We start from the raw sequence: 19,888 nt of genomic DNA on the forward strand, positions 1-19,888 counted from the left end.
GCCCTCCCCTTCCTCCGCCCGCCCCCCCCCCCCGTCCGACACGGGACCGTTTAAGAGGAGGGGGCAGCAGCTGGAAGGCTTGGCCAGGGGCCGGGGCATCTACTGCAAGTGCTCTAGGGTTGGGTCGACTGGCGGGGGGAAAAGAAAAAAAAAAAAAAGAAAGGAAAAAAATAGTCAAAGGAGGGAATAAAAAAAAAAAAAAAAAAAAAAAAAAAAAAAAAAAGGAGTAAAGGGAGGTGTGGAAGCACCAGAAGAGAGAGAAAAAATAAAGAAAAGGGAAGGTGTTCCTAAAGTGTGCCGAGCCTGGGAGCGAGCAGGGATGGTGCACGCCGGCTGGCTTTGCCTGCTGCAGGGCTCTCTCCTCCTGCTGGCCAGAGCGCGGCAGAGCCGCGACCCCGCCGGCGGCTGCCCGCTCCACGGAAAGGTAAGCGGCGGCGCGGCGGGCTGTGCCGCCCGCAGGGGCGCAACGCACTGGCCGCTGGGGACCTCAACTTGGACGCTGCCCCGACCGCCCGGGAGCTGCGTGGGGCGGGCACGGGTGGGCACGGCACGGCCGTCTCTTTCCCTCGGGGGGCAGTGGCGAGAGGTTGGGGTGCGCGGGGCCGCGCCGGCCGCGGCTCAGCGCGGTCTGCGGCGCGCACGGGGTGCGGAGCGCGGGCGGCAGCCGCCCGGGCGCGGATGGCTGGCGGGAACGGGACGGGGAGAGGAGGGCGGTTCCTTGGGGCGGTGCGCCAGGTGGGACGACTACCGCTGGGTGCTGACGGAGGAGGGAGACCCCAGGATGAACCCCAGCAGGTCCTTTTCCCCGCGCTGTGCGGCGTGAGCTGCGCCGGTCGCAACAGGACAGGCTCGCTTGGAGTGACTTGCTGCCAGCATCCCTCGCTGTGGGTGGTGGCCTCTTGCCTCACTTCTGAACGCTGAGCGTTGTGGAGCAGGTTCGGACCGGAAAAAATGGCTATGCCCCTGAAGCGGATACGCGGTTCTAAGTTGTATTAGGGTTTGCTCGTCCTCTAATCTAAGCAGCCTGACTGTAGTAACCAGGAGCAGCATGGACTGACCTGGCTCTGGTCGGTGGTAAGGGAAGCTGAGGGTCCCTGCTGCAAGATAGGTGTGATGTTCTGGTCAGTGTGAAGCTTGCGAGCAGGTTGTTTTTTCCATTAAAAAATGAAACACTGAGAAAAAGCAGTTCTCGCTGAAGTTTCTGAGATAAAAGTACCAAAAATCATATAGAAGAAGCCTTCCTGAACTTGCTTTGTGTTAATGCATCTATTAGTGTTAACAGGCCATCCATGCTGTCTGTTGGCATCTGCTTAGACCTGGAAGCAGCCTAACTGGAGGTGCTGTGCACACCAGACACTCCTGGGACATGTGTCTCACCATTTGTGTTCACCTCCTGCCCCAGGCAGGGTTACCTCTTCCAGCACAGCTGTTAAGAGAACTGTAAGCCCTTAGAAGTAGAGAGTAGACCTGCTGCACTGGTGAAGTGCCAAAGTCACAGTGGGCTTACTGTAGGGTACGTGTTCAAGGGTGTATGTGAGGAAGCTTTGCAACTATGAAGAAGGTGTCATGGATGAGTGTTTTATGATTCTGCCAATTTGTTGTGCATCTTGACATACGATCACTTAAAGTGACTTAACAGAGTTCAGTGGCAAGGTTCACTCTTACTACGTGGAGGAAACATACAAAGGAAAATTGAGCTAAAATCTATTTAGATTCATTTACACAGAGATTAGAGTTGCAAAAAGGTAAGGTAGATCCTCCCATTGAGTGACTAGGTTCAGAATGGGCCCCCTAAACTCCTGATGGCGACTAGGTGAGTCTGGATCCAGACTTGGTCACTGGTTTATGGCTAAAGGATTTTATGTGTTTATGGCTAAAGAATTGTATGTTCACACCCAATTCTTTATATCACTTGGCTAAGATTTCAAAGTTTCATCATGCTTATTCCCAATTCACTTACCTTCTGTCTAAGTGTCTGGTGTTAGTTTGCTCCAAAGATTGAACTGTTCAATCTGGGCATCTAGTGATACTTTGGTCCAAAGTTTGAGGTTTCCCAAGACAGACCTTCCAGCATCAGATTTTATACAAATAAATAAGTTAATGGAGTGGTAAAGCAGCAGATCAGATTGAACTGGCTGCATCTGGAGAGGGGGGACTCAAACAAAGAAATCACAGGGCAATTGCAGATTACTCACCCACCTCTCATGTATTTTTCACACTCCTTCCATGTGCCCTTTGGTCCGATAGTGACTCTGGCCTGAGTTCTTCTGAGATCTTATTGGATTCCTTCACTGTCTTCAGACAGGCTGTTCATTATCTTGAAGGTTGTTGACGGTTATAGCCTCCTTATATTCTGATTTATGTTGGCTCTGGAGGCCCCTGTTTTGGCTAAGTAGGTACACATTCAGTAAATAGAAATGGAAATTTACAGTGTGTGGCCTAAGGTTTCAGCAAGTTTAGCAACTCATGCTAAGTAAGTAAGTAAGGCTAAGTAAACAGCATACTAAATTACACAACATTATAACTCACTTAAGTGATTCATTCTACTTAAAACTTACTTATTTAAGCTAAAAACCTAGTATCTCTTAACACTGAGAGGCGTCCCTGCTCAAGTAGAGATTTGTCTGGTGTACATTCCAGTTGCTGTCCAAGGACAACTCAAATTGGGCTCATCCAGTGATCTGTCACTGATAAAAGATCTCTGCCTCGAGGATCAACTTTGAGAGCATCCCAGCTCAAGGGGACATCACCACCATGCAGCCACACTGCCTATCAGGGGGAGCTCAAAACAGGCTCACTTAGGCTGTCATATGTATGGGGTAAAGTGGTTGGCTGGTAGTCAAATTGCATACAATGGGAAAGGTATGCACAGCTTGTTGCTCTGCTCCTTTGTGGGTTTCCTGTTGGAGTTCTTGGCCTGGCTACAGCTCAGGCCTCTACCTCCTTTGGAGCCTGTACCAAACTTGTTTGGTTAAGGGCAGGTAGGTTGAGTTCATCTGTCACAGAAGCTCTGCTCTGTAACCTTTCTTCGCTTCCTCAACTGCACATGCACCTACATGTAGCCCCTGGTCTAGGGGCCTTGCTGTCTCCAGCTGCACAAGCCAGTCCTCCTACAACTGTAGAGGTTGAAATGTCTCCTAGGATTTAGGAAGATTTAGGATTTAGTCAATTCAACCATATACCAAGCCACATGTGCCTTACTGGCACAAGCCTGAACTTGTGTTAGACAGACATTAACTGTACCTTGGGGAACAGAGCCTTACCAATTTGCTTGTGCCTGGGACCAGCTTGTCAACTGGATTTATAGGTGCCCAGCCATGACACTGCCATAAAGCCAGGTCAAGCCTATGTAGTGGGTGTGCCCTTCCCCTTGAGGTCATGAACTGCAAAAGCTGTGGGCTGGCATTAATCTACTGCAGGGAGCTAGTGAGAGCAAGAAGGAAGGGGACAGCCCCTGAGAGCCTGAGCAGCAGAAGTCATACTTGTGGAAATTCACTGATTTGGTGGGACATGCAGGGAGTTGTCCTTAGGAGCTATTGACTGGACTTCTGCCAGTTCCCAGTAAAAGTGGAGGTGAAATGCTTTAATGGTATCTCATTATCTGCTGATTACTGTCATTAAAATGTGAGACCACCTGTAGTTCTGGCATTGGCAGGCTGTTTCCTAGGGTCATTAGACTGGGAATGGCAATGTGTGCCTTATTTGCAAAGCTATTGAGTGTATCCTTATGAATATTTACACCAGCACCTTGCAAAAAAATATTCCTCCATGTCTCTGCATCACCAGGGAAGTCTTTTTTGTTTATTTTAATTATTTATGGGATCTCTTTTCTTACCTCTCTAGATTACAGGTATACCTTTCTTTTTGTCAGGTTGCCTAAAACTTCCTTCATGAAAGAAATATGTGCATCAGTGCCTGAAAGAGAGAAGCTGCTGTTTTAAGGAATGAATATGCAATACTTCAGAGGACTTTCACATCATCACTCTAAATTTATAGTTAAAGCTGCAACCAGTAATGTGCCCCATCATTTTTTAAGAGGAAGAAAAAAAGGTTTTAAAAACAGTTAATCTAAAATAAAGTATGCTGGAATCCTTTGGGTTACATTCCAGTTACTAAGCAATGTGGTCTGGTGCTTAACATTGGAGTGTATTGGTAAATTTAAAGTCAGAATCCAGGAATTAACAGCAGAATGCTTCTGGTTGTAACTGTTTAGTATTTTATGATGCATTGATCCTGTTAGGGGGCCAATTCATTTAAATGGCTACCTTTCCCCATGCATGCACTTCAGGAGAGCAAGTAATCTGTCTGCTCTCAACCCTTGGCTTTTTAGTCAAAAATTTGATTTTTTCATATCTGGCAAATAGAAACTGAATGTGTGTTCTTTTAATAGTTGTAGCCAGCGCAGTGTTTATCCCCAGGTGAGTTCTGCTTATAGTGTTAAGCTGAGTCTGAGAGTGTCAGTAATGCAGGTGGGCCAAAGCTCAAAGAATGACTATTAAAAACATTCATTTCTGTGTGTATTACCATGGATGCATGGGGCACTTAATGTGGTGAGTAAAGGCATGATCTTTGCCTCAATTAGGTATAAAGGAACATGACAAGATGAAACACCAGAATAGATAAGAAGGAGGGAGAAAGCCATGTAGGAAAGTTTATAGGGCTGCCTGCCTGGGTGAAATATTGCATGCCACATTGTCGTGGTTTGAGCCTGGTCAGCAGCTGAACACCACACAGCCACTCACTCTCCCTTCTCTTCCGGCAATGAGAAGGGACAAATGAGCCAGACTTGGGATTCAAGATAGGACCAGGAGGGGCAAATCACCCATTATGATCATGAGCAAAAGGCAGACTTTGTTAGGGGAAGTAAAAAAGAACATACATTTATTATAGACACTAACAACACTTAACAGAGTAAGACAGTGAGAAGCATTGCCACATCTTGAGAACACTGTCCCCCACCCCTCCCTTCTTCCTGGGCTCAGCTCTGCTCCTGATATCTCTACCTCCTCCTGCCAGTGGCGCAGGGGGCAGGGAATGAAGGGTGCAGTCAGTGCTGCCTCTTCTTCCATCTTTGGTGAGAGGAGCTTCTGGAATTTGTTCCCTCTGCTCCATCATGGTCCCCCTCTCATGGGAAACAGTCCTCCACAAACTTTCTCTGACCTGATTCCCTCCCACAGGTTGCAACATTTCCTTACACTGCTCTGACATGCTACACCGACTTTTTCCAACTGGAGTCCCTCACACAGGCTGCAGCCCTTCCCGAGCTGCTCCAGCGTGTGACACTCCCGCATGCTGCAATCCTCCCAGTGCTGAACTACAACAGTGGGGCTACCTTTTTCCACAATACCTTGTCCTTCTTCAGGCACAGTCACCTTGGTCAACCATGCGAAACCCCTCACAGGCCATAAATCAGTGTCTGCTCCACCGTGGATCTTCATGGGTGGCAGGGGGGGCTGCCCTGCCATCTCACCACAGGATACAGGGGAGTCTCTACTCCAGCACACCTCCCCTCTCCTTTCTTCCTCCATTCCCCCACTGACCTTGGTGTTCACGCAGCTGTCGCAACTCCTCACAAGTCCAACTGCTTGTCACCATGTCCCTTCTTAAATACGTTATCGCAGAGGTGCAGCTGATTGTCTCAGTTTTGGTGTAGAGGTGGAGCTGACTTGGAGCTGGGGGAGCTCTGAGAAGCTTCTGACAGAGGGCCACCCCTATAGCCCCCTCTCCTGCTACCAAAAAACTCCACCACTCATTCAAACCCAGGACACACATGCTCTGGCTTTCATAGCAAACAAAAAAAATGTAAGAGAATATTGTGAATTGAGAAAGAGTGCAATCCTAGGCTGAGGTTTGGAAGATGTGACTGTGGGGCCAAGTGGTGAATATGAAAACTAGGAGTTCTGAAACACACTGAAGCCACAGAGGGCACCTTCCTGAACAGCAAGTTATACACTTTGTGCTGGAAAAATGTATAGTCTGCACAGATGAGACAGAAGATGTAAAGAAGCAGAAGTAATGTAGAATGAAGGAGACCAGATATAGGATTCCAAAGTCTGGAGTTCACATCCAGCTCCTCAGTCTTTGGACAGCAGTTTTTCTTCCTCTCTGAACCTCCTTTCCCTGTATCACCACAACATTCCCTCTTGATTTTTTTTTTTTTGTTTGTTTTTAAACTTCCATGCTCTTCTTCTAGATGTTCAGAGTGTTGCCACTAGGTGCATTCTTTGTTCCTCCTGGTTTTTGCAGCATTATTTTCTGGATGTTTACCATAACATTTCTCTTGACAAGTCAGTACATCATTTGGCCCAATTTGAGCTAGTTTCTCAGAATAAAGATGACACTTTCTTTGATTCTATTTGGGACCACTCTAAGAGCAGAATAGTTGCTGCCTGACCTGAAGTGATGCATGACATCTGACAAATGCGGTAATATTTGTGTATTTGAAGACTACAGGTTGCAGTCTATGGTGGTCCTATAAATACTGCTGGAAAAGCAAGCTGCTGGGGATAGTTAAAATGAACAGATTCTGAGGCTTGGGTTTTTTTTAAATTTTAAAAGAAGAAGCCTATTGGATAGGTAAAGAAAATACCTTTCAGTCAGAGCCTGGGTTGTGCTGAAGCAGATAGAAGGAAGGCAGGATGTCATGGGAGCTTCCAGTGCCACCTGTGGACAGCCAGCTATGTGATTAGAGTGCAGATGTTGGGATATGGGACTAGAATGCTCTGGTTTCAGCTATGACCTGTAAGACATCACTTTACTCTGCCTTTCTTCAAGTTTTTTTTGTCCTTGCCTAGATCCTCCCTGAGGAAAAACCCTTGATGTGCACCATGCTTTTCTGGGATTTCTGTAATTCCTGATACTGTTGTCCCCTCATTTCAGGGAAACAGTGTCTGGCTTTATGTGCCCCCATCACATCTCACAGTGGGCAGTGGAGTTTGTCCCCTGTGCAGCCATGGGTTTCCCAGTCTCATGGTAGGGAGTGGATCCCATAGGTCCCAGTGGATTGTGTCTGTGACAGTGTGAGCTTGAGCAGCTCTTTTTCCTTCTCCCTCATTCCCCTACTGGCTACGGAGAAGCCTTTCTCTTTCTCTTTTTTTGTTCCAAGCAATTTTTTAGCTGGTCTGTTACCCTGAATCTGTTCATAGCCAGCTGTTGTTCACCTGAGGAGGTGAAGCAAGGGAGAAGGCACTGTGCCATAGTGCTGAGTATTCAGAATTACCTTGATCTGGGACTTTGTAGTGGGAGGTTAAACTTGAGGTGCAGAGAAAGTGTTGTATGGCTAGCGTGATGCTGCCTCAGATCTTGGTGTGGCAGCAGATTGGAAGACCTGTGTTCTCGTGTGGGACTGCTACTCTTTTCCTTAGGCTGCCCGCCCATTCTTATCCCTTGCTCCTAGTTTTTCCCATCACAAGTAATGCATTGAATACCATTCATAAATTGGAGATCGGAGGCAGAAGTATGCCTCTTGATCTATATGTGAACCTGACTTTTTGTTGTTATGCTGCTGAAAGTGAAATTCCTGGAGATATACAACCCATTTCTCTCAAGCCTCCGGGACATTCCTTTGGCTGCAATTTATGCTGGTTTTAAAGCGCCCCTTTCTAATGTAACAGCTGTGTAGAAGGATCCTACTGCAAACAAAAATTGGGTTGTAACACCTTTATCTACTGCATACTCTCAGGGAAGTGAGGTGAGAGATAGGTGCTGCCAGTGATGCTGAACAAGCCTTGGCACTTCTCCTGTGCTATCTCACAGCCACCTAGAGCATTGTTGAATGGCTCCCTTTTGTGGTCTTGAGGAGAGATTATACCCTTGCTTTTCTCTCTTTGAAGCTGCAGTGAAACATGCATGAACTCCAGGGGATGCACAGGGATGTGAGAGTGCCAGAAAGTACGGCAGGAGAAGCACAGACCTGCTCAGGCACACCAAGGACTCTGCCCCATCTCTTCTCATGAAAAGCAGTAGAGAGCTGTTTGCAGGGGTCTGGCATGGAGACAGAGCAGTGCTGGGACCCAGTCTTCACCTCCTGAAGGTAAGGGAGATGCCAAAGGAGAGTGAGCCACTAGCATGTCCCGAGCAGCTGTAATGACACCTTTTGGCATGAAGATGAGCTTTGTGAGCTTCTGTTGTATCGTCATCTGGTGATGATACCCTATTGCTGGTGCCCAGAAACTGGCTCTGCAGGGTCTGGGGAGGTTTCCCATCAATGGTGGGAGACTGAGGCCTTTTCTCTGGCCCCTCACATTGGCTCTGAGCAATTCTGAGAAGGGAGGTCTGAATAGTGCTTGAGGGTGGTTTCCAAGTTCATGACTGCTCCTGTTCTTGTGGAAGTTCCAGCAAGAGTGCTCAGCCACTTTGCTTTGTAAGGTCTCAGTATCTAGGACTATGTGAGAAGTTTTGCTAGGTTTCAGCCTGCTTGCTTCTTCCTGTGCTGCAGGCTCTTTAAAGGAAGACTTAATTTACTCTGTGCCTGATGACCTATGTGATTTCCTCAGTGGTACCACTAAAAACAAGCAGTATTACTTTGCTTTCAGTATCTGATTGTGAAGACTGGAGGAATTTACAGGGCAAAAAAAAGGGAGAGTGAAATGTGAAGCACCTTTCTAGCTAGGCTGTGTGCAGTAGTCTGGAGCAGCACTGATCATCTGTGTTAAAGCCTGGTACCATCTACCTGGGCTGCATTTATTCAGGGGCTTAATTGAAGTTTTAAGCTGGCTGGTAACCACTTGTTCCTTATGATTCCTTGCAGTTTTGGGTGTTCTTGTGCACTGCCACATACATGATCAGACTTGTGCTAAGTGAAGGAGTGTTGACCTCCTGACCTTGTGTCTGTCCCAGGTGCCTCTTCTATCTTTTTGATTGCCTGTAGATAGAAGACAGCAATTTTGGTCCTTCCTTCTTGCTGGCTTACAACTATTTCCAGTTAATTTCTCACCATGGTGCTGTGTCCTTCCATTTTTCCTGTCTCATTTTCCTTCTTGTTTTACTTTGTGTGTTCATTTTCCTATGTTGTTCTTTGTCTATGTCAGTTTCATACTCACCTGTTGCCCTGCATCTTCTTTACCTCTCAGTGCTGCATCATGATGTTTGCTGTCCCTTGTTCCCATGGTCTTCAGGAAAGATTTTATGGTCTGTAATTCAGGAACACACTGCAGGACTGTCCTATAGGATCTGGAGTTCTAGTATGGTGTTACCAAGGTCTGAGGTATCCTTCAGACTCTCAACATGCTGCAGAAGTATCTCAAGAGCTCTTTGGCATATACTTGGCTTGTCAGTCCATGCTGATAAGATGGACCAGTGGTAGTGCTTTGCTGAAGTGCTGCTTGATCAGTGACCTGGGTTTGATGTAGAGAGCTGCTGGAGAAGGTTGTCTGGGATGAGCCATTGCAGAGCAGTCTTTAAGATTAACCTTTCTGACCCTGGGTCATCATTGTCAGAAATTTATGGGCAATGTGGTTCCAATAAATTCCTCCAAGCAGCCTGCTCTGCATTTGGCAATCAGATGGCCTTTTTAGATCAGCATACATGCACACTTTGCCCCAGAGCAGAGGTTTGAGTTATCTGCTGGCTGAAGGCTGGCCAGATGTTTGAGTGCGTCTGGAAGCTTGTCCTCTTACTTAGACATTCAAAGGCTACCTCTTCCTGTCTGCACAGACAAATAGAAACTGTTTGTGTCCATTGCTTCAGTAAGGACCACTACAGCAGCAGCATGCATGCTGTCAGTGATGGAGGTCATGCCTGCTGCTGGTATAAAGTAGCTTGGCAGGATCCAAGCAGGATCCATTTTGCCCCATCTGCTCTCCTGTCCTGCGGGATTGCTTAGGGCTTGAGCACAGCCCTGCCAGAGAACACTCCGGTATTCCTGGGGATGCTGTGAGGCACATTTTGCAGCAGAACAAACTGAAAGTCTGATTATAACTTCCTGATGCCTGTGGTTTTTGAGAGATTTTTAAAAGCTAATCTAAGGAAAGAAGCTTTTTCCTCCTCTATGTTTAGAAGAGCATGCCCTGGCACCACAGGCCGAGTTTGGCCTGCAGAATTTCTTTCCTTATTTTCCAAGGTATTGCATGTACCTCTCTGCTCCTGAAGAAAGAACTGGGCTGTGAGGGGTCTTGACTCTGTGTCTGTCTGCCATGTGCTACACCCTGTAAAACTGTATTTCTACCTGTTCCAGGAAGTCTGCTTGCCAGCTGTGTTTTGTGTTACTCATTTGTTTGGTGTCTTGTTCAGAGCAGAAAGGTCTCCTGAGATGCTGAGGCACCCTCTGACTGTCACAGCAGTTTCTTTGACAAAAGGTGCCTTGCTGTGCTGAAGTGAGAGACATCAAGGTGAAGGCGATTGGAACCCTGCTGTCCTGCTGTGCATCAGCAAAGTGATGCCAGCTTTTGGCTCCATAAAAGATGAATGCTGGATAAGCATCTTGCCTGGAGCACAGCCTGCTTGGTCTGTGGTTTTGTCAGATACCTGGGTAATGAGCCAGGGTGGCATTACTGTCAAGAATACCCAGAAGGCCTTTCAGGAGGAGAAAGCCAAGGCCAAAATTCTTGTGTTTTTAATGAATGAAAAATTATTTTTGACCTCAAGGCCTGAGAAAAAGGATGGTAAATAAGGACTATGTGAGCAAAGCCATTTTAGGAAAAGTCCATGCTGGCAAGCTACTGAGCCAGGTAACCTGCCAGCTTGGCATCATGTTTTCCTTAAGCCCTGTACTGAGTGGCTCAGCATAAATGTTTGTACTTACTCAGCTGTGTCTCCCTCTCCCCTAGCAAAGTGAGCTGAACTCCTTCCTGTGGACCATCAAGAGAGAGCCCCCATCTTACTTTTTTGGCACCATCCATGTCCCATACGCGCGTGTCTGGGATTTCATTCCAGAGAACTCCAAGAAGGCCTTTCAGCAGAGCCACATCGTGTACTTTGAGCTGGACCTCACTGATCCCTATACCATCTCAGCTCTCACCAGCTGCCAGCTCCTGCCACAGGGGGAGAACCTCCAGGACGTGCTGCCCCATGACATCTACCGCCGACTCAAGCAACACCTGGAGTATGTCAAGCTCATGATGCCATCCTGGATGACCCCAGACCAGCGGGGCAAAGGGCTGTATGCAGACTACCTCTTCAATGCCATTGCTGGCAACTGGGAGAGGAAGAGGCCAGTGTGGGTGATGCTGATGGTGAATTCTCTGACGGAAGTAGACATCAAGTCGCGAGGAGTGCCTGTTCTGGATCTATACCTGGCCCAGGAAGCAGAACGGCTGAAGAAGCAAACAGGTGCTGTGGAGAAAGTGGAAGAGCAGTGCCACCCACTCAATGGGCTGAACTTCTCCCAGGTGAGACGGAGTGGTGTGCGAGGTGCCAGCCTGGCTGCTTGGGTGGATATTGCAGCAGCAAGAGCACAGGCTGGGGCATTGGTTAAGTGCTGTCAACCCAGAGGCTCGCATTTTCTCCCTGCAGCCCATGCTTTGCCTATGCCCTCAGGAGAGTTTGCTAGCTGTAGTTCAGGCCATGTCCTAAATTCATTTAGACCTGTCCTGAGGAGACCCCTGTCCTCTTCCCTGGGCAGCCTTGGGTAGGCTCCACACTAAGAGAAACTGCACCTTTGGGTGTTTGCTGTCTGAACCTGGCTGGGCTGCCCTGCAGGTGCCTGAGGCAGGCTGGAGCTCAGTGTCTAAACTTGCTTTTTTCACAGCTAGTTAAAAAGAATTATGTGATCATTTGGGGGAAGCAGGGGTGCTGTGAGTAAAGCTGAGAAGTAAGTACTGGTTGGAAAAGTGTCCCAGTGGACCTCTCAGTGCCCTCAGAAATAGGGGCCTATCCTCTGCATTGGGAAAAGTGGATTTTGGTCTTTTTTTTTTTTTTTTTTTTTTTTTTTTTTTGTGTTGTTGTTTTTGTTTGTTTGTTTGTTGTTTTTTTTTTTTTTCCTTCCTTTGAGACCAGATGAAGGTCAGCACAGCACAGCTTCCTGCAGGGAGCTCCATAGGCTAGCGCAGGCTCTAGTGCAAGTCCCTTTGTGTTTGCAAACCAGCAGGAGTTCATCACTGTTGTTCATGCAGTGTCACACCAGGCAAGTAGTATGACCTCTATGTTGTCCCTGTGCTGGATGGGCCAGTCATGGGCTCTCCTCTCAACTAAATACACCAGGGAGCATCATCTGTCACTGTCTCTGCCTGCCTGGTGGGATCACAAGAAGGCATAAGGTTGCTCTTGGCATGGGGTACTTTTGCCACAGGGAGGTGCTAGTCTGGGGAGAGTAAGTGAAATTTGCTTAGGTATAGGTGAGATCTGCTGTTGCAGCTATGCCCTGGTACCCTAAGGTGGGAACAGCTTTGGTCATGGGGCTGGAGATTTTTGACTGATGCCCAACCCTTTCTTCTGCATCCTGAAGCTTATACTTGCACTGATGCAGAGTTTACACTTCAGACACTTCAGAAGGGGAGGTGCAGGCCAGCAAGGGCAGTTTGGGGCAGATGTCAGAAGTGTTGCTAGTCCAGCCAGTCTTGGTGGGGGACCACAGTGCAGGGAATAGCATGGCAGCACAGGGTGCATCACCTGTGCAGTCCTTAACTGCAGGCAGGGCATCTGCATTAATGTTTGGAGCTTGGCAGCCTCATTTGCATCTCCAGTTTTTTTCTTCACTGTGCTTTGAAACCCTGTGCTGTTCTGTTTGCTTGCAGCCACCCTAGGAATGTCTGGGAAGTCCCATCTCCTCCACCTCTTCTCTGGTTGAGGCTTTATTAACATTATTGCCTGTGTTTTTCTTTTGCTGACACTGCCTTTCTGGTTTAACATGATAGAAGGATGGGGTGGGGAGGGCATGTGCTTTCTCCACTGTCTTGTGAGAAAGTGGTAGAGAGGCTGAGAAATATAGGTTGCAAATGATGTCCCTGTTAAGCTCATCCAACTGTTGATACTTACTTTAGGCCTTCACATGACTTTCTTCAAAGAGTGGCTGTTGCTGTGCTGTTTTGTAGGTGGAAAAAACACCATGTAATCTGGGAAGCTGCACTGGGTGAAAACACAGAGATGCAACACCCAGAGTTGCCCAACTCGGTGACATTTATTGTGAGACCCCAGCTGAGTTGGTCAGGGTAACCAGAACTTAACTCTAGCTAGGAAAATCACAACCCCTGATTACCACATGGTGGATGGAGATGTGTGTGTGCATCTTGTGAACTTCAGCTCCTCCCAAGCCTTCTCACTTCCAGGGAGAAGGAAGATGTTATCTCTTGTGGGAACAGGTCTGGAGCAACTACTGCACTGCAAATTCTCATCTTCACTTCTGCCCACTGCTAGATTTCCAATACAAGCAGCTTGAGGAAAAGGAGAACTAGAGGCAGATGATTTTTATGTTTCTAAGCCAATTTTGCGGTTATTTCAGAACCTGACTTGTGAACTCTCGTGGTTGGCAATTCTGTAAATCCTTGATTTCAGACCTTTCTTCTCAGTTTGTTCAGACATTTGAGTTAATTATGTGTTTAATATAAACCAAACAAAGATTTTTAAAATAGGTTCTCTGAAATTTATTTCCTTTTGTATTGTGCTGCTATCTGGAGACCCCCAATATCAGACCACTTCTCTGTCTGCCTTTCAAGTGAGCGAACACACAGGGATGACTTGCAAACTTCTGCTGGGGAAAATGGGGACACAAAACCATAAGTAATGGTCTAATCCTGTAGAAGAAATGCTTTTTTGATGCAGCAGAGTTGCAGAGAGGTGATTTACATGGCAGAGAAGCAAGTTTAGTGCACTCAGTTTATGTTTCTGCATAGGGTTTGCTCCTTCTTTCACTTAGGACACAGTTGTACTACCTGGTGAGGAGGATTCCTAGGCCACTCTACAAGCAATACATTGTTATTATCTAGGTTCCTCTTTTGATCTCCACTATTGGACCTGGTTGGTGTAAGTATGTTATTGAAGGTGAAGGCCTAGAACAGTTTTTCATTGATTGTCTCCATGGGGTTGCACAATGCTCAATAACTGTGAAGTGCAGACAAACCTAGGCTAGAGACTTCCTTCTTCTTGTGAGGAAAGGCAAAAATAAAATAAGCAAAAAACCCCATGCGTACAACAGCTACCTGCCTGTCATGGGGCTCTTTTCCTTTGGCTGTATTTATGTATTCCAGTTTCCTCTTAATAATTTGTTTTATGGCTCTCTTATTTTACCTGCCAAATCTCTGTTTTTGCTCAGCTCGGGTTAGCTGCTCACATAGCCAAGCCATAGAAGTATCATTTCTGTATGATACACAATATGAAATACTTTACTGCTCCCTCAATTGCCCTCTCTTATTCCAAGATCTATGCAACATTAGGGAGTATGGAAAGATTAGTCTGTTTCCATACCAGGGCCATGGTGTTTATTTTCCTGTTTCATGCTGTTTCTATCCTAGCTTGTCTTAAAGACTTCTCCTCCCATCCCACCCTCTTTCATGGATAGTGCCTCTCTTATTGCAGTAACCTATAAGGATGCAGGTCTCATTCATAGCAGCATCCGGGCTTCTAGAAGATAAAAGGCTTTATAGCTATGCACAAACTGCCACTGCTGACTTCCAGAACTGGAGTCAATCCCTCAGACCTCCTAACTGCTCCTTTCAAGTTCTGCATGTGCTTATGTGTTTGCTGGATTGGAGGCATTAGTGCTCCAGCCTAAAGCCTGTGCTGCATTGCTGTTGGCTCTAGCGGTAGTATCATGAACATCAGTTTGGTATTGGCTCAGAATATATGAGCAGGACATGGCCTGTACCATGCTATCCACTTGTAAACAGGCTGTGTTTTGGCACATTCAAGTGGTGTTGTCCTGGGTTGAGTGAGTGATGGGGTTCTTTTTTGTTTTGAGGCAAGGAATGGGGCTGCAGGGGCAGCCCCCTGTGAGAAGCTTCTCGAAGCTTCCCCAGCTCAAAGTCAGCTCCACCTCTGTTTGGAAACTGAGCCAATCAGCTGCACCTCTGTGATAATGTATTTAAGAAGGGACGTGGTGACAAGCAGTGGGACTTGTGAGGAGGAGCTGTGGCAGCTGCGTGAACACCAAGGTCAGTGGAGGAATGGAGGAAGAAAGGAGGGGGGGGGGGAGGTGTGCCAGAGCAGAGACCCCCCTGTATCCTGTGGTGAGACGTTAGGGCGTCCCCCCCATGCCACCCATGAAGATCTACAGTGGAGCAGACATTGATTTGTGGCCTGTGTTTATTTTCACCTGGCTGAACAAAGTGCTGTGCCCGAAGAAGGCTGGGGTCTTGTGGGAAAAAGTAGCCCTTGCTGCTGCAACTCAGCACTGGGAGGATTGCAGCATGCGGGGGTGTCCCACGCCGGAGCAGCTCAGGAAGGGCTGCAGCCGTGGGAGAGAGACTCCTGTGGAGGACTGTCTTCTGGGAGAGGGGGACCACGATGGAGCAGAGGGAACAAGTTCCAGAAGCTTCTCTCTACCAAAGATGGAAGAAGCGGCAGCACTGACTGCACCCCCCCATTCCCTGCCCCTGTACCGCTGGGGGGGAGGAGGTAGAGATATCAGGAGCAGAACTGAGCCCAGGAAGAAGGGAGGGGTGAGGGGAAGGTGTTCTCAAGATGTGGCAATGCTTCTCACTGTCCTATTCTGTTATGTGTTGTTAGTGTCTGTAATAAATGTATGGTTTTTCGTTCTTCCCCTAATGAGTCTGCCTTTTGCTCGTAACCATCTGTGGTGGTTGGCTGTAAACCCAGCTCAAACCACTACAGGTGTCCAGGCTGTGTTTCTCACAGACTGTTTTGAGCTTGAACACAAGAAGTTGGGTCTTGTGTCTACCCACTGTGTGGGACTAAGGCTTAAGTGTATAAACAGTGTTCACCCATAACTACTCCCTAGCCAAGACCCTGACCAGTTTGGCTATTCCAAGCTTGAGACTCTTGCTGGAAGACTCCACCTGTTAGTTGTTCTTGATTTAGAGCATTGTTTTCCCTATGTGCCTTTCCTGTGTCCCAGACCTTGCCACAGCACTCTGTTCCTATCCAAGCATCTGAATGTGTGGATACATCTTCAAAAGTAGTCTTCAAAGCTGCTTGAGTGTCAGTAGAAAGCAGGGAGCCACTAAGGACTGACTGCTCCTGAAATGCTGGCTCCAGCTCTGGGGCTGAGCACTTGAAAGTCTTGTCTTTTGCATCTTTCAGCCACTTCCTCATACTGTTAGTTCCAGATAGGAAACAAAGCAAGGGCTTCTAAAACTGATAATTTTCCATTAACTAGGTCATGAATAGTCCATGTTTCTACTCAAAGAGCAACTTCTACAATCAACAAAGTGCTGAGAGATTCCTGCTTTTCTGTAAAGGGTTCCCAGCTCTTCCAAATTCTAGATCACTAATACAACTGTGAGAGCTGTAGACTCCTACTTAGCAAATACAGCCTTCCTGATATAACAGCAACATCATTTTTCTTGCTTAATCTATGTATGCCACCCTTGATAGCTCCTGGTATAAAACTATTATTTAGGATCAGTCCGCATCTGTGGGGAAAGTAATAAGTCAAGACAACCACTGCCTTGTTATGTGTGGAGGGGGGGAGTTGGTTGGTTTGTTTTTTTCCCCTTCTAAGTAAGTTAGAGAGACAGCTGTGATGGCTTGAAATTAGGCCCAAAATATATGATATGAAATTGGAGAAAATTGTGCTAGTGTCCTCATTTGAAACAAAGGGCTTTTTTTGCAACACGGAGCTCATCAATTATAATGTGTCTTTAATTTCCAGGGAGATGAGGTCAGATTTGGCAGTGTTTCCACTCATGAGTCCCAGTTTAGGTTCATCTTTGGCAACAGCAGTAACAGAGAACCTCAGAGAAAGAAAGAGCAAGGAGGGGCACCTGTTGGGAGCTCTGCAAGTAGTGGTTCAGATCCAAACTTGGAGGCAAATGAAGAGCAATTTCTTGATGAAAGAGCTGACAGAGAAGCAGAGCACTTGCTGAACAAGTTGGACAGGACACTACTTGCAGTATCCTGATTGCATCTTCTGCCCTGAGGGTGTAACTTCAAGTTGTATGCTTCAGGAACCGCCCTTCTTCCTCAGGTGATGGGAACATCACAGTTTTCTGCACATGAACTGGAGCTGAAACAACTGAATTGATCCTATTTGCATCTTTGTCTGCTGGAGTCTGTGACCTAGATTTGATTTTGTTTACAGTTTGTGTGTAGACACACCTACAGTCTCCATGTCTAGACATCAGAGATGGGGAATGGGCTGGCTGGTGGGAACCAAAATTGCTAAAGCTTCGCATTTCTATTCTCATAATTAGAGTTTAATTAAGATCATATTAACAACCTGAGGAGTTCAGGGTTCTTCACAAAGCAAGAGTAAAAGGGGAATTCAGTTGCTGATCTTCTGTCTACACGTTCAGAAGGGTAGAAACTTTGTTTCAAACAGCCTGGACTCTGTGGTAGGGCTTTGAAATCCCAAATGGTGGATTCTGCTGTGGCACCAGTTTGCACTGGTCATATGTGCTATTATAAACTCCTTGCAATCACCCCTATCAACTAGCTGGATTTTTCCATTTAAAATGCTCTTTGCTCAGCATATTACACAGCAGAAATAGACAATGTCAGGCAGTAAAGGTGGCTTTGTCTCTCCTTGCAGCTCCCACAGACAGTGCCTTGCTGTGGCTGGCTCCCAGTGTTACAATGTGAGCATGCCAATATACTCTCCTCTTTTCCCAGTTAGCAAGTGTTGGGCGATGAGTTTTGTGCAATGTTCTGAGAGCACTCATGGCTGGATTATCCCTCTCTCTTCTGGCAAGTCAGCACTAGGATGGAGGGTTGGTTGACAAACACACTATGACACCTGAGATCCTCTAGCTTAGGGTGAGAGTACTGTTGCTGCAGAGGACCACAACCATGTCAGTGGGCTGAGAGGGGTCCTGGGCTTTGGAGGCTGCTCAAGGGAGCACACAGAAGCTCTGGGCTGGATGCTTTTTGGAGCAACTCAACCAACACTGAGGAGTGAGAAGTGTGGAGTGGGGAGGCGATGTGGGCTTGTCACATTCAGCTGATCAGGCTGTTGGGTGCCTTTGTACTAAACTTTGGTCTGTACGTTCTCAGATCTTGGTGCAGACTTACTGTGATTGATCACAGTGGACTGACACTGTGTCTCTATCTGATGCCTGATCCTGAGGGCTGGCTACTTACTGTCCATTACTAAACCCAAAGTGTGGGAATTTTCCTTTGGACAGCAAGGTTGCAACTGCTCTGGACAACCTAAAGGCACATGCCTGCAGAGTTGAAGAAGACAACTTCCTTTCTAGTCTAAGAACTGGACTGCACTGCTGTAACCCTTGTGTCCAGCAGCTGTAGGACAGTTCCTTTTTGGCCCAGGCTGGATTGCCAGGTCCATGGGGATCCCACTTGGCTCCTGTATCCCAGTGACAAGGTTACTGTCCCATGGCAGTGTTTCCGGAGACTAACTTTTAGTTTTCTTCAACAAATCTGGACACATTCAGACTAAGAATATATCCCAGCTTCAGCTTTCAACTGTTTGATTTTGTGAGGGTTTGTATTCCACCACCAAGCCTCTGCTATCACCTTTCTCTACCTTGTGTGGCTACTGCAACTGCAATCAGTTTGTCCTTTAATGTTATTTTTTGTTAAATGAATCAAATTGTTGAACCTTTCCCAGTGGGACATGTTTTCTACATGTTAACTGTTACCCCAAGTTTTCCCAGGCTTAACAGCACCTGTCTTGTACTGTGACAGTTATGCATGTGCTTGGTGCAGCGATATTATCGCTAATCCTCATCTTTCCTTGTTTATGCATATGAGTTTGTCAGTGGTTCTTTCAGGCACAGTGGTTTTCTGAGAGCTTATGCTTGGGGGATTCAAAGTCCTTTTTACTGTCACTGCTTCCCAGGAAAGAGAGAGAGAGAACGTGTGCTACCCTTGTTGTTGTGGTCCAGTCCCTGTCTGCTCTATGGCCAAGATGACGTTGGCCAATGCCAACAGACAATTCTTGTTTTAACAAGAGATCCAGATAACACAGCACCTCTGCTCTCTTCCCCTAATTATTTTGCTCCCCTGACCTTTAATTTTTCTGCAAAATACATTAGTGATAGAGTTGGGGTTGCTGGGTTTTTTTTGCCCACCGAGTTGTTGATATGTATGCTGAATGCTGTATGGTAAAGAACATATCCTCCAGAGGTCTTCAGTAACTTACACAGCTGTTTCTCATCTGCATTTAAATTTTCAGGTCTAACTATCTTTCTCACATCTTCAGTATATGATGTGTAGATCCTGTATTTCTATAAATTCCTACTGCTATACACTCTATTCAGAAGTCTGTTCATTGATGCTGTTGCCTTTACTAAATAAACTTGAAAGCTCACAAAAAGTGATCAGGATTTTTGGAAATGATAGAGTTTCCATTATACTTGTTGACTTTCAATTTTCTTTATTCCTATAGTTATTTACTATAATCTTCATGGATGTTTTTATTATCTATTTAGAAAGGTTGATTGCAAGTAGGATGAGGGGGCTGAAACACAATTTTATGATGTCTATTGCTTTATCTTGCCTAATGCAGAAAGAAATCAGCAGGAAAAATTCTTAATTGTTTTTGATAACAAAGGAAAGATTGGGTCCCTCAATAAAATTATTATCAGGCAGCAGGCTTAGCAGGTAAATACACATCTACACAAGACATCAGTGATTTCCAGTATGTCTGGATGAAGGATGTTTGGACACCAAGACATGTGAACAGTTTCAAAATGATTAGACAGATGGATGAAGGGTAGTTGCACCAGGGAGTCTCATACATGTCCCAAGTTCCATCTCTGTCTCAGGATATCCTTTAGCCCCTGACAGCTTGGATATGAGGGCAGGTGCCAGGGGAAGAGTCACGCTGTAGGTGCTCTACCATTGTTGGACATAGGGTGCTGGGCTTCTGCTATACTAG

At 46.6% G+C, this 19,888-nt stretch overlaps 1 protein-coding gene across 6 annotated transcripts in view; it reads left to right on the forward strand.

Annotated features, from left to right (window-relative positions):
- Positions 1–205: 205 nt before the first annotated feature.
- Positions 206–19,888, forward strand: part of TRABD2A (TraB domain containing 2A) — a 131,050-nt gene continuing 111,367 nt past the window's right edge. For 5 of the 6 annotated variants that reach the window (XM_042788016.1, XM_042788013.1, XM_042788014.1 and 2 more), the window contains exons 1-2: positions 206–424; positions 10,767–11,327. In XM_042788016.1, coding sequence (XP_042643950.1) covers positions 320–424; positions 10,767–11,327 — 666 coding nt within the window. In that variant the 5' untranslated portion in view covers positions 206–319. Of the gene's footprint in view, positions 425–7,832; positions 8,033–10,766; positions 11,328–19,888 lie in introns of all 6 variants that reach the window. The other variant, XM_042788015.1, reaches the window with a different exon arrangement.

The sequence above is a fragment of the Tyto alba genome, unplaced genomic scaffold (genome assembly GCF_018691265.1).
Source record: "Tyto alba isolate M040663 unplaced genomic scaffold, T.alba_DEE_v4.0 Super-Scaffold_13, whole genome shotgun sequence".
Classification (NCBI taxonomy): domain Eukaryota; kingdom Metazoa; phylum Chordata; class Aves; order Strigiformes; family Tytonidae; genus Tyto; species Tyto alba.